Source organism: Mirounga leonina, unplaced genomic scaffold (genome assembly GCF_011800145.1).
Source record: "Mirounga leonina isolate KUSES-001 unplaced genomic scaffold, KU_Mleo_1.0 Mir_129, whole genome shotgun sequence".
Taxonomy (NCBI): domain Eukaryota; kingdom Metazoa; phylum Chordata; class Mammalia; order Carnivora; family Phocidae; genus Mirounga; species Mirounga leonina.
In genome coordinates, this window is record NW_023270323.1 from 36,825,578 (window position 1) to 36,840,624 (window position 15,047).

Consider the following 15,047-nt stretch of genomic DNA (forward strand, 5'->3'; position numbering starts at 1 on the left):
GAAAACTAATTCAGAACCCCCGGGGAGGAGGTCCAGGAGCCTGGAATCTGTGTTTAACATCACCATAGGTGATTCTGATGTAGTCAGCTGACTTTGAGATCCAGGAGTGGAGACAGGGTCTAATTGGTTATAGGAGGGTAAAAAAAAAGGGGGGTGGTATCTAGGTTTCTTTGCTGGGTGGATGATGGTGTCATTCTCAAATACAGAAAGGTTGGGGGGCACACCCTCCCCCCAAATCGTTTTAGTAGCCTGTGATATATCTGGGTGAAACTATCCTGAGCAGATGGAGCTATCTCTTGCTTGGATTACTGCTAGTTTCTTGCCACTGACCCCTAAGGACAGTGGGATATCCTGTGACTTTTCATATATAGTTGTCAGTGCTGCGCGGTCTTCTCAGTCTTTCAGCAAAAATTTTGTTTTATTTTTAAAGCTTTTATTTATTTGATAGAGACACAGCGAGAGAGGAAACACAAGCAGGGGGAGTGGGAGAGGGAGAAGCAGGCCTCCCACGGAGCAGGGAGCCCAATGCGGGGCTCGATTCCAGGACCCTGGGAACATGACCCGAGCTGAAGGCAGACGCATAACGACTGAGCCACCCAGGTGCCCCACAGCAAAAATTTTAAAAACCTGATCACTTCCTCTGCTATTGCAGAGTAGCTTAAAAATAAAATTATTTCCCTTGACATCTGTAATAATTGACATGTCTCCAACTGTAATAAGTTGGAAACCAATTGTTATTCAGGCGTATAGCTTAGGTAACTCTCCCCCGCCCCATTTTATTTATTGCTCCTACTGAAAGCTGAAAATTTCTTACTCATCGTTTAAATCGGTCTCTTCCAATTAAAATGCCAGCCTAATTGTGACAGGGACCTCCTTTGCAGGCTTCATCACGGCACTCACAATCTCCCAAACTCCATTTCTACTCTGAGAAATTGTCAGATGGATTAAGTCCATTTACTATTGCATTTCACAGCTATTTCACCTTCCTTCACATCAAATCTAGACAGTATCTTTCCACTTTATGGGCTCCGAATTAAAGTATCTCGCCCAAGTTTAAATATGAAAGGGCACAGCTCTAAGCTGCTTCAAAGTCTATGCAAACCCTGTCCAAAAATCCAGCGTGACCACAACAGGTGTCTGAGCTGAGAGCAGTAGGCAAAAACACTGCCAAGTCTTGCCCAAGTTGGCGCAAGCCCCTTTGGGAGGGGGCGGGGCTTTAGGACACTATCTGCCCCCGGTCGCTCGAGCTGACGTCAATGCAGCGACGCAGAGGATTACGGGAGAGCCCGTGCTTCTCAGATCCCGGCGGCCAGTGCGATAGGTACGCTTTACGGCTTGCGGGTAACTGTTTTTTTAATATGTGTTGGGGGAGATTCTGGGTTCGGGCTTTTGGAGGGTCCGGATGGGCTAAAGCCTCTGCCGCAGTCGTCAGGCCTTCTGAGTCTCGCAGGAGGCTGCATCCAGCAGGGGTTTGTGTGAGGAAAGTGAAGTAGGGTGAGGCCTCGGGCTGGCTGTGCAGATTGGTTCAGCCTCAGGGCCACCGCCTCGCCTGGGATGTGTGTCAGTGGCGTCTGGCAGGTTGGTGTACTGCAAAGACTAAACTGACCTGTGTGATCTCTCCAGAGTTACCCAGCCTCAGACCCTCGGCCCCTTCATTCCGAAGGAAATAAATCTGCTCCACCTATTGGTTTGGAAGAGCAAATGAAAAACGGTGTGGGAGCTACAGAGTGCATTGTTATTAAATGTAGTTGCATAATGTAAATTAAGCCAGTGGATACAGCAAAATGAAGTTTCTAGATTATTTAACTCTCTTTAAAATAACTGATAACTTGGGAAGAGAAACCCTTGGAGCGCGAGAATTTGTTGACACTCTTAAGACCTTTGATAACTTCATAAGTAGCCTCTACTGTTACAAATGAAGTAGCGAATATCTTAATGATTCCATTACATATAAAATCTGCTTACCAGATTTGCTACCCCCGCCCCTTGAGGTCTCAGAAATGTTTGGTGTCCAATAAGTGTTTTTTTTTTTTTAAGTATAATATTTTTTTTTACTGGAGAGAATGTATTTGATTGTTAAAATAAAAACGTTACGCAATAGATCTTGCCTTAAGTCTCTGTAGCAACCACTGGGAAACTGGCAGTTAAAAGTAGAAAAACATCTGAATTACATAGATGTGTGGTGAGTGTTGTAATTTGTCATAAAAATGGTATTTTTTAAAGTTAACTTTATAATCTTGCCCCTTTGATGTCAGGTATTTTGTAGTATAATAATCAGAATGTCTTGATGTGGAAAATTAATGGCTGTAATTGTTTTTGCATTAAAAATGCATTTTGGGGGGATAAATACAGTATACCATTTTTGTGAAAATGCCTTAGAGTGTAAGCCATTTGTCTCTCTAGCAGGAGAGCGTAGTAGAAGATATCCTTCTGCACTGACTATACCTCCTGTGAAAAACACATTTGGCATAATTAATGCGTGCTATGGACAGTCTTTATATAATGATCATTTGTGTGTATGAGGAAAAGTTTAAAATTTTTATCTTATACATTACAAAAGAAAATATTTATAGAAATGCTTATTAAAAACTAAGTACCACAGTTATGTTTTTAAATTTTATATTTAGATAACGTGGCATTTTCAAACCTTATGGGTCTCAGTGGTTGTTGGTTCATTTTGCTCTCTTTAGGAATATTTTGTTTACTAATTCATATAAATTAAATGACATAGGAAAAAATTAATTTTATTTTGAATCAATGAAATCAGTTCTAATATGTATGCACAAGTAAAAAAAACTAAAGTAGGCTACGTGGTAAATCTTAACCTGCTTTTGAAATACAGAAAAGAGTTCACAGAAGAGAAAAAAAAAATCACCTTTATTCTCAAGGAAATACTAGCAGTTATTTCTTCTAAATCGATGATCCCTAAAGTTTTTTTTGATGAAATACTGTTTAAAATCTTTATATTTTTATTGAGAAGTCCAGACAATATTGTATTGATACAATGCTTTGAGTTGTAATACTGTAGTTTAAATGGATTTATTGGCAGTTCAAAAAGAGAGAATAAAGAGGTTATTCAACATTTATAAAAGTGACTTGATGTGACCTCTGAAGTATTATAATAAATAATATAGTTTATATATAGTGGACTAAAATTGGGTGGATTTAGGTAGTTTTCTTTTTCCTATCAAAGGTTTGTTTTGCTGTCACCTAAGTTCAGTTCCTAAAAGCACAGTTTATTTGCGTTAGTCTTTTGTGCATGATTTTAACCACTTTATCTTAATCTGGAACGATAACTAAAGAAAAATGAAAAAATTAAGCATGTAGTGCTTTAAATTGAGTTTTATTGGTTAATTTTTTGTTTTTTCCCATTGTGGGCAGTTGAGAGAGACTACATATGTACCTGTTTCATTCTCCCCTGTGTATACCGCTCCTCTCCCAAATTTTCTTCCAGCACTGACCCAGTATTAGGTCAATGGTATCAGATTAATTTTCAACCTCATTGTTCTCACCACAGACCATTCCTGGCTTCTGAGATTAATAATGTTTTTTATATATTTATTTTTGTGAGGAATGATTTATATAGAAGTTTCTCTCTCCCTTTCTCATCCTACTAGTTTCCCTAAAACTCCCTGTCCCCATAATATTTCTGTATATAGGTAGAGTTCTCTGCTGCCAATGATGTTTAGAGAAACTTCAGTGAAATGACTCTTCAAGAATTGGTGCATCAGGCTGCCTCCATTTATTCAGATAAAATAGCTGTATGTTTTGATGAGTGCAACAACCAGCCTCCAGTTTATTACACCTATAAGACTGTGGTTAATGCTGCTTCAGAATTATCAAATTTCCTGCAATTACACTGTACCTTTCAAGGAATTCGGGAAGTTGGTCTCTACTGCCATCCTGGGATAAACTTACCCTCTTGGATTTTAGGGTAATTGTTTTAATATTACATTTTTAGTTTTCTAATTTATAATTCTTTAATACATAGAATATGTTGTAACTTACTATTCTGTTTACTATTTTATTTTTATGTATTGCTTGTTAGATTTTAGGCTAAAGGAATTCATATTTATCCCAAGATTATTATTTTTCTTAAAGATTTATGAAATTCTTAAAGATTTATTTGACAGAGCACAAGCAAGGGGAACAGGAGAAACAGACTCCCCGCTGAGCAGGGAGACCGATTTGGGGCTGGTTCCCAGGACCCTGGGATCATGACCTGAGCTGAAGGCAGACGTTTAACCAACTGAGCCACCCAGGTGCCCCTACCCCAAGATTATTTTTAATCATTTAAGTTAGTTAATCTGAGTTTATGTAGGAGAGACCAGAAGTTTTCGCTAATAGAACACTTAATTATCTTCAAGATATAAGGGCTTCATTTGTCTGCCAAAAGAAAACAGTCATAAATTCTGTTATATCAGAGAAAACAAGTATTTCAGAAATATTGTAACTTTTTTTCCCCTGAGACTGAAGTTCTAGGTATTCAGTAAGTGAGTGAATTAATAAATGAAAGTTTTGAATGATGGTTCATAAAAATTGAGCTATGAACTGAGGAAGACACTAATTAAAAAAATCATTTGCAAAATGTTCATTAAGTTCTAGAATATTATCCTTATATAGTGATTTCTGTACTTGAGTTCTGCAGTAAATAAGAGCTGCTAAAGAATTAGAAAAGTTGATATTCATCCCATGGGATGTGTGTTAGTAGATTAATTGTATAAATGTAAAGCAAAAAAAGTTAAAATTTTACTTTCATCCAATCATTGACAAAATTTTATTGAGAATTTCCTACAAAAAGCTATTGTCTCTAAAGTATACCTCAAAGTACTTTTTTTAAATTTTATTTTGAAGTAATCTTTGCATCCAAAGTGGGGCTCAAACCCACAACCCCAAGATCAAGAGTCCTATGCTCTACCAACTGAGCCAGGCAGGTCCCCCTACGTGAAAGTACTTTTAGTTAAAACAACTAACTAATTTTGGATCTTTATTGCCACTTAAAAATCAGTTTTAAAGTTGTTTCCCTCCCCCTTAAGGTATCCTGGATTTGGTGAAATGTCATTTTTAGTATAGATTGTATTAATCTGCATACTAGTAAGTTACATATGGATATTTAGCTTATGTTATCTTAGTTAGATGAAGAAACAAGACTCTGCTACCTATTTGGTATTTTAGTAGTAGTGTTAACCAAGTATATTCTACTGTAATACATTAGCTTTAAAAAAATCTTGGATTTCTGTATATTAAGTGATAAAAATTTAATAACGGATATTCGGTCTTAAAGACATAATAAAAATAACTGTAACCAAAGATGTGTCAACAAAAATATTGGGCATTTCTGATATAGTCAACAGTAAAGTACGTAGAGAAATACTTAAAGATGATTTTCAACAGATCTTCTATGCTGACTCTGTACTGTTTCTTTAGAATTCTCCAAGTCCCTGCTGCTTATGCTCCTCTTGATCCAGATGCACCACCAGCATTATCAACTCATTTTATGAAAAAATGTAATCTAAGTTATATTCTTGTTGAAAAACAGCAAATTCATGTAAGTGTGTGTATTTAAATTGTTTTTTGGTTTTTTTTTTTTTTAAAGATTTTATTTATTTATTTGACAGAGAGAGACATAGTGAGAGAGGGAACACAAGCAGGGGGAGTAGGAGAGGGAGAAGCAGGCTTCCCCGCGGAGCAGGGAGCCCGATGTGGGGCTCGATCCCAGGGTCCTGGGATCACGACCTGAGCCGAAGGCAGATGCTTAACGACTGAGCCACCCAGGCACCCCTAAATTGTTTTTTTTATGTGTTATGTTTATTTTTCAGTTGAAGGTTGTGTGTCTGTCCGTCCATGTCCACCTTTTCTAACTCTGCAGTTTTTCAGTCTCAGCACTTTTGACATTTGGGTTGGGTAATTGTTGTGAGGAGTGTCCTGTATATTATAGGTTGTTTTAGCAACATCCCTGGTTTCGACCCCCTGGATGCCAGTAGCACCCTCCCCACCCGAGTTGTGACAGCCAAAATTGTCTCCAGAAATTACCAGATGTCTCCTGGAGGCACCCTTTACCCCCTACAATCTGTTGAGAAACACTGCTCTATAGCATGAACGTGTGTTCTAGATGTATAATAAGGTACTGCATTGTTTCGAATTTCCTTTCTCTTTCCAAAGTTGTTTCTATACTAGGAAAATTTTATAATACTTGCCACAAATATAAAAGATAAGTGTTTTAATTTACAGTGTTCAACAACATTAAAGAATTATAACCAGGCTTAAATTTTGAAAAAGAGATTAGCACTTAGACCAGACTTCTCTGGAAAACTAAATTTATTTTTTAATTTTTTAAATGACTGCCAACCAAATACCTAGCCAAGGAACACTGCTTTATAGGTAATATTTGGTGTTAGGTGTTCAGCAAAATGCATCCCATGTTTCATTATTTTATTTGTAAAATATTTTTACCAAAGAGGAATAGAACATTATAGAACATATATTTAATTTAGCCTGTTTTTACCCTTTTCCTATTTGAACCAATTTATATTTGAGGGTAACTTAAATACATCCACCTATGTATCTGTATGTGTGTGCATCTCTGTATATATAACAAAAAATATCAAGAGCTTGAGATATATGGAGGACTTCCTAGAGAATCACGGGTATTAAAGTCTCTAGAAAGAGACAACTGAGGTATAATAGGCTAATATAATGGGTTAATATTCTTTAAATAAACCTATTCATGTCTAGTCAAAAGTTTTCTTCTCAAATTGGTTATTTCTCTGTTGATGTAAGCAAAACTAAAACGGATGTGACATTTTTCTTTTTTTTTTTTTTTTTAAGATTTTATTTATTCAACAGAGAGAAGGAGCACAAAAGCAGGGGGAGCAGCAGAGGGAGAGAGAGAAGCAGACTCCCCAGTGAGCGAGGAGCCCAATGTGGGGCTCGATCCCAGGACCCTGGGATCATGACTCGAGACGAAGGCAGACTCTTAACCAACTGAGCCACCCAGGCGCCCCGACATTCATTTTTCTTAACCTTGGTGAAAGTTTTATAAAATAGGTGGTTGGGTATGAGAATTGTCAGTATCAGGTATTCTTTCTAACTGCTTATAAGGAGTTGGGCACATAGAAAATCCCCTAGAAAGTACCTTGCTTCCTGTTCCATGACTTTGATGTAAGTGTTCCTCCTTAACACATGAGCAATCAAATATTTATTGAGCATATATAATATGCTCAGCATCCACTAGGGCAGTGGTTCTCAGTTTTTTATAATGCTGTCAGTAGGGGCACCTGGGTGGCTGAGTTGGTTAAGCAGCTACCTTCTGCTCAGATCATGATCTCAGGGTCCTGAGATCGAGCCCCGCATCGGGCTCCCTGCTCAGCGGGAAGCCTGCTTCTCCCTTTCCCACTCCCCCTGCTAATGTTCCCTCTCTCGCTGTGTGTGTCTCTGTCAAATAAATAAATAAATAAAATCTTAAAAAATCAGTTGTTGAGGTTTATTGGACATACAATAAAAATCACCAATTTTATGTGTATATTTTGATGAGTTTTGACAAATGTAAACAGGGAAGCCGGTCACACCACACCTGACCCCTAATATACAACAACAAACAAACAAAACACTATAGGCTCTTGCATTGTGACCTTTTTCTCTCATTTCTCTTATTTTTCTCTCAGTTGTCTTTTTTTTTTTTAAGATTTTATTTATTTATTCATGAGAGACAGAGAGAGAGAGAAGCAGAGGGAGAAACAGGCTCCCAAGGAGCAGGGAGCCCGATGTGGGACTCGATCCCAGGACCCTGGGATCATGACCTGAGCTGAAGGCAGACGCTTAACCATCTGAGCCACCCAGACGCCCCTCTCAGTTGTCTTTTATAGTAATTTCTTTGATGTGAAAACTTGTTATGTTTCATTAAGCTGCTTTTTATCAACCTAAAAAGGTATATTCAAAGGAGCCTCACTTTTAGCATGTAAAAATTGAATTTAGCATCTTTTTATCCAAATTAAGTAAATCTGTATTAATCTATCTTCATCTACCAAATACCTGAGCCAGAAACTCTGCAGTCTTCTTAGACTCACTCTGTATCCAGAGAGTTACACAACCCCATTGACTCTTGCTCATAGGCTCTGTCTGTCCACTCTTGTTGCAACAGACTAGTTCAGGCCTTATATGCATATCCCAGTTGTTGCAAAAGTTTCATTAGAAGACCCTCACTTATCAAAAATCTTACCAATTACCAGTCTGTCCTTGATGGAGTAAAGTCTAGACTATGCTGTTGCCACCTTCAGTTGGATCTCATTGCTTATAAGGTGCTTATAAGGTTAAGGTGTAAACTCATTAGTATTGAGTATATACAAAGTTATTAAGGATAGCATCTCCTCTTCTACTTACCTTCTCCCTCTCCCCCCAGTTCTTCAGCTTATTGGAATGGTTAACATTCTCCACAACATTAGCTTTCTCAGGTCATATACTCTGCATTAGGTGGTTTGAATAATAAAGTACTCCTCTTCATTTGGACAAAAGCTTCTTATAACCCAAATATTACATATGATGTAGCAATCTCAGACCTTCCAGACAGAGTTAAATTCAGTCTCCTCTATTCCCATTAACATTTCAAGCATATTCATTGTCATAGTTGCCCTACAGTTGTATGTTTTTATGTCTTTTTATTTTGAAGGTGACATTGAAAATAAAGACAGCACTTTATTCTTGCAGGTTTTGTGTTTTTTTTAATTTTATTTATTTGACAGAGACAGCAAGAGAGGGAACACAAGCAGGGGAAGTGGGAGAGGGGGAAGCAGGCTTCCTGCCGAGCAGGGAGCCCGATGTGGGGCTCAATCCCAGGACCATGGGATCATGACCTGAGCCGAAGGCAGATGCTTAAAGACTGAGCCACCCAGGCACCCCTATTCTTGCAGGTTTCTAATTTATTTTTTTAATCCCTAGTTATATAGAAGTACTCAAAACCATGTTGAAGGAGTAAATGAATACTTTGTATTACTTCTATGTAAAAAAGAACCTCTTTTAACATATTTATACTGTGAACTTTGTTCCCCATGTAACAGAAATTCAAATCTTCCTATGAAGTATTATTGAATTATGATACACTTAAAGAACATAATGACCTAGTGCTCTTCAGACTTCACTGGAAAAATGTTGAAGGGAGCTTGATGCTAAATGATAGAAAACAGAAATATGAAAAAGAAAAAATGGCAGACAGCACAAATTCTGGGAACAGCAATGAAGAAAAGTCAGATGAGCACCTGGATGTGAGGCTAAATCATTGCCTGGCCTATGTTCTCCATACATCAGGCACTACAGGGATACCTAAGATTGTCAGAGTCCCTCATGCATGTATAGTGCTGAACATCCAACATTTTCGGTGAGTTCTGTCCTTCAAATCCTTCTTCAAAACTTGTATTTTAAAGTCAGAGAAAGACATGTATCATATGACCTCACTGATATGAGGAATTCTTAATCTCAGGAAACAAACTGAGGGTTGCTGGAGTGGTGGGGGGTGGGAGGGATGGGGTGGCTGGGTGATAGACATTGGGGAGGGTATGTGCTATGGTGAGCGCTGTGAATTGTGTAAGACTGATGAATCACAGACCTGTACCTCTGTATAAGTACCGTGCGCTAACTGATTGTGCCACTGGAGCTCCACAGACCTGTACCTCTGAAACAAATAATACATTATATGTTAAAAAAAAGGAGAAGATAGTAGGAAGGGAAAAATGAAGGGGGGAAAATCAGAGGGGGAGACGAACCATGAGAGACGATGGACTCTGAGAAACAAACTGAGGGTTCTAGAGGGGAGGGGGGTGGGAGGATGGGTCAGCCTGGTGATGGGTATTAAAGAGGGCACGTATTGAATGGAGCCCTGGGTGTTATACGCAAACAATGAATCATGGAACACTACATCAAAAACTAATAATGTAATGTTTGGTGATTAACATAATAAAATTAAAAAATAAAAAAAGAAAGAACTTGTATTTTAAAGGGGAAAAACATTTTTTTAAGGATTTTTATTTATTTATTTGATAGAGAGGGAGAGCACAAGCAGGGGGAGTAGGAGAGGGAAAAGCAGGCTCCCCGCTGAGCAGAGAGCCTGATGTGGGCCTCTGTCCACAGGTCTGTGGGATCATGACCCGAGCCGAAGGCAGACACTTAACCAACTGAGCCATCCAGGCACCCCGAAAACATTTTTATAAGTAAACTACCCCCGATGTGGGACTTGAACTCATTGCATGTTCTACCAACTGAGCTAGCCAGGCAACCCAAGGAAAAAATTTAATTTTTATTTATTTTTAAATTATTTGAGAGAAAGAGAGAACAAGCAGTGGGGAGGAGTAGAGGGAGAGGGAGGAGCAGACTTCCTGCTGAGCAGGGAGCCTGACACTGGGCTTTATCCCAGGACTCTGGGATCATGACCTGAGCTGAAGGCAGACGCTTAACCGACTGAGCCACCCAGACACCCCCAAGGGAAAAATTTTAATCTCTATTCTTTATAACTTTTTTCTAAAGATTGAGTCATTTATTTGAGAGAGCACGCACGTTGAGTAGGGGGGAGGGGCAGAGGGAGAGAGAATCTCAAGCAGACTCCCCGCTGAGTGCGGAGCCCAACGTGGGGCTCAATCTCATGACCTTGAGATCTTGACCTGAGCCAAAATCAAGAGTTGGACGCTTTAACCGACTGAGCCACCCAGATGCCCCTGTTTTTTAGAACCCTTGTTCCTAAATTGATAGTCATAAGTAATTGGGGCTCTTGTTTTGGCTATATCTAAACTTTAATTCTTTGCAGGCTAGGACTTCACCTCTCTGATCCAGACCTGGAGCCAAACAGGGAGCAAATAAATAATGGTTGAAGCTTTGCTTCTTAATTATTAATAAGGGAGTGTATTCCTGGTAGAGGTACAGCAGACATATAGGAGAAAGAAGTTTGGCTTGCTAGAGTGTATCAGGGCAGAGCTGAGGAAGGAGTGGGAGGGCAGGAGCCATGTGACCTGAGGGGGCAGGAGCCTGGTATGCCCTGTTGAAGAATTTTGCACTTATCCAGTAGATGTAAAAAGATTTGCGTTCATTACGTTCGTTCCTATAGCATTGTAGAATTTGGTTTGCTCATCAGGAGATGAGAAATCTCTATGAAGTCGATTCTTAGATTGAGAAGAAGGAAAGAGAAGAGGAAGGGAACCAAAGGAGAGTAGTCTTAGGAAATCAAAAGGGGAAACAAACAAGTATAGAAACTTTGTGACATATATTTTTATGTCATTTTAAGTTTTATATAATTAAAAACTTTCTAACAACCACATTTTAAAAGTACAAAAAAATAAGAGGGGTGCCCGGGTGGCTCAGTCAGTTAAGCATCTGACTCTTGATTTCAGCTCAGGTCATGATCTCAGGGTCGTGAGATTGAGCCCCGAGTCAGGCTCTGTGCTGGGTGTGGAGCCTACTTAAGATTCTTTCTCTCCCTCTGCTTCTCTCTCTCTCTCTCCCTCTCCCCCCTACCCTGAAAAAAAAAAAAAAAAGGTAGAAATAAAATTTAACAATACCTTATTTAATTCAGTATATCTAAAATATCAATAATGTAATCAATATGAAAATTAGTGAGGTATTTTACACCCTTTTATGTTTATCTTAAATCTAGCATGTATTTTACACTTACACATCTCAATATGGATTAGCCACATTTTTAGTGCTCAATAGGCACATGTTTCTAGTGCCTACCATACTGGACAGTGCAGGTCTAGAAGAAGGGCATGGTGAAATGAGGCAGAGAGGAGTCTTGTAATTGATAATCTGGTCTTTAGTGACTTTATTTCCGAGTGCCCAACACTGAGGACAGAGTACATTAGGCTGGGAATAAGGGAATGAGAAATAAGGAAATGGAGATAATAAAGTGTTCATTTCTAGGAGCTAGTTTTAATGGGAAAGAAAGAATTCTGGGAGGGTATAGGTTTATCTTTAAGATGGGAGACTGGGGTGCCTGAGTGGCTCAGTCAGTTGAGTGTCCCACTCTCGATTTCCCCTCAGATCGTGATCTGAGGGTCGTGAGATCGAGTCCCATATTGGGCTCTCCACTCAGTATAGAGTCTGCTTGAGATTCTTTTTCTCCTTCTTCCCCTGTCCCTTTTCACACACACGCTGTCTCTCTCTCTCTCTCAAGTAAAATCTTAACCAAAAAAAAAAAAAAAAAGGAGGGGCACCTGGGTGGCTCAGTTAAGCGGCTGCCTTCGTTCAGTCATGATCCCAGGGTCTGCTCAGTGGCGAGCCTGCTTCTCCCTCTCCTTTTGCCTGCTACTCTGCCTACTTGTGTGTGCGCGCTTTCTCTCTCTCTCTCAAATAAATTAAATACAATCTTGCTCTCAGATAAATTAAATACAATCTTCAAAAAAAAAGATGGGAGACATTAATAGGCTGATGGTAGAGAATTGGTAGGGAAAATTGGTTTGAAAAATCAAGAAATAGTGTTGTAAAGGAGTAAGATACTTTGAGATGGAAGGGTAAGGAATGTTAGAGGAAGCTGATGGATTGTAACTTCCTAGGCAACAGAAGGCAAAGTCATGTGTTAAAGAGTATGAGAGGTGAGGTGGGATGGAGATGCAGGGAACTTGAAGAGTGGAGCAGATTTGGAATCTAGTGGAGATGGGAGAGGCACTGGGCCAACAGAGGCAGGAATTATGTATAAAGTGGGAACAGGTATGTGCCCAATGAGGGATAAGGGGCTGATTTATTTTTTTATTTAAAAAAATTTTTTTGACAGCACGGGAGAGGGAACACAAGCAGGGGGAGTGGGAAAGGGGGAAGCAGGCTTCCCTCTGAGCAGGGAGCCCCATGTGGGGCTTGATCCCAGGACTCTGGGATCATGACGTGAGCCGAGGGCAGATGCTCAACAATTGAGCCACCCAAGCGCCCCAAGGGGCTTATTTAAAGTATAGGAATTTCTTGATTGCTATTTGTGCTTGAATTTAATGAAATTCATTTACCTGTTAAAAATCCCTTTTTGGTTTACTTTCAGGGCCATAAAAGTCACTGCAGAGGGGATTTATAGTAAGTTCACACTTGGTTTCCTTCCTGGGAATAAAAGCCACTCTGAAGAAGGAATTTATGGCAACTTCATTTCCCAGAAGTTTTTATGAGTAGTCCTATAAGGGAAGCTCTAAGAAGGCTTCTTTCCACATCTGTTAAATCCAAAATGTCCTCAGCTCAAAGTAATCTTCATATCAACTCTGGGGTTCCGAGTTGGTCCCCACAATACCATACTTTAAGATATTTTGAAGTTAAGGTAATGCCTGCTTTTTAGATAGAGTGGGTTTTATGTATTCAAAATGAAGCCATGCCATAGGCTTGCTACTGCCTATCTAATACTCTGTAATATCCTAACTACATATATTCTGCTCTTTGTTCAGCTGCTGAGAGAAAAGGCCAAATAGTAGGAAAAGGGAGTCAGGTCTCTATTAAGCATCATTAAGTAAGTAGGATAGAAGAAGTCAAGTTTCTACCAGAAAAGCAGAACCAGGAGGATATATCAGGGACTTGCTATAAGGAATTGGCTTATGTTTGTTGGGGCTAAGCAAGACTGAAGTCTGTAGTATAAATAGAAAGGGATGATCATGAGCAGACTGGAACCCCATAGGCATGTGTTTGTTCACAGGCAAGTCAGGAAAGATCTAGGGGGGAAGAGAGTAATTGTAGACCCAGATGCTGTGTCTCTTTCAGAGAAGGCCTAACACTCTTTAAAGGCCTTCCAGTTGAGTAAATTGAGTTAACCCAGGATAATCTCCCTTTTGATTAAAGTCAGCTGAGTAGGGACTCTGTCTACAAAATCCCTTCACAGCAGGACCTGGGTTAGTGTTTGACGGAATAACAGCGAGGTGTGTGTTCTACTAAATGGCACCTGCCTCCCTCTGTCCTCCATGTCTTTTTTTTTTTTTTTTTAAGATTTTATTTATTTATTTGAGAGAGAATGAGAGAGAGCACAGGAGAGGGGTTAGAGTCAGAGGGAGAAGCAGACTCCCCGCCAAGCAGGGAGCCTGATGTGGGACTCGATCCAGAGACTCCAGGATCATGACCTGAGCCGAACGCAGTCACCCAGCCATCTGAGCCACCCAGGCACCCTGTCCTCCACGTCTTGAGAGAGAAGGTCCTTTCTTTTTTACCCTAACAGAAAACATACTAGAAAGGAAATTCTGGGAACTGTCGTTTAATCCAACCAAACTTACACATCAGAACGCCATCACAGATGATAAAATATGTCATGGTAAGAAGTGGATATTTTTATTTATTTATTTTTAAGATTTTATTTATTTGACAGGGAGAGAGACAGCGAGAGAGGGAACACAAGCAGGGGGAGTGGGAGAGGGAGAAGCAGGCTTCCTGCGGAGCAGGGAGCCTGATGCGGGGCTCAATCCCAGGACCCTGGGATCATGACCTGAGCCAAAGGCAGACACTTAACAACTGAGCCACCCAGGCGCCCTAAGTAGATATTGCTTTAAATGGCTTTTAATCCTTATATTCATAAAGAACAGTTCTAGAATTAATAGCACCATTTTGGTTAATCGACGAAAAAAAGAGTAAAAATCTGGCCAACATCCAGAAACTTAATGGTCATAATTTTTTAGGGTATGTGATTACCAAATGTTAGACATTTCTCATAACTGCATTCTGTTTTGCCTTAGGGTACTTTTCGAGATCACACAGGAAGATGTTTTGTTTCTGGCTTCACCTCTGACCTTTGATCCTTCCGTTGTGGAAATATTTGTTGCTCTATCAAGTGGTGCCTGTCTGCTTATTGTACCAACTTCTGTCAAAGTGCTTCCATCAAAATTAGCTGCTGTTCTCTTTTCCCATCACAGAGTAACTATTTTGCAGGTACATTTCAGGGACAAATGAAATGCTTTGTCTTTTATTATTTAACATTTTTAAAGTTTTAGAGAATATTTTGTATTCCTGTAGTTTTTCACAGTAGGTTAATGATAATCTAGTAAGATTATTATGGGCTGTCTCCTGATGATACCACTTAATTTGCCTGAGAATGAAAAAAGTTAATTCTATTTAGAAAA

General features: G+C 39.4%; 1 protein-coding gene across 9 annotated transcripts in view; it reads left to right on the forward strand.

The window, feature by feature from the left end:
- Positions 1 to 1,261: 1,261 nt before the first annotated feature.
- The window catches only part of AASDH (aminoadipate-semialdehyde dehydrogenase), a 40,224-nt gene continuing 26,438 nt past the window's right edge, over positions 1,262 to 15,047 (forward strand). For 3 of the 9 annotated variants that reach the window (XM_035004927.1, XM_035004928.1, XM_035004929.1), the window contains exons 1-4: positions 3,705 to 3,934; positions 5,428 to 5,548; positions 9,054 to 9,370; positions 14,664 to 14,856. In XM_035004927.1, the coding sequence (XP_034860818.1) occupies positions 3,705 to 3,934; positions 5,428 to 5,548; positions 9,054 to 9,370; positions 14,664 to 14,856 (861 nt within the window). Of the gene's footprint in view, positions 1,322 to 1,345; positions 1,579 to 2,007; positions 2,183 to 3,659; positions 3,935 to 5,427; positions 5,549 to 8,887; positions 8,907 to 9,053; positions 9,371 to 14,117; positions 14,246 to 14,663; positions 14,857 to 15,047 lie in introns of those variants that run through there. The other 6 variants (XM_035004924.1, XM_035004926.1, XM_035004925.1 and 3 more) reach the window with 6 other exon arrangements.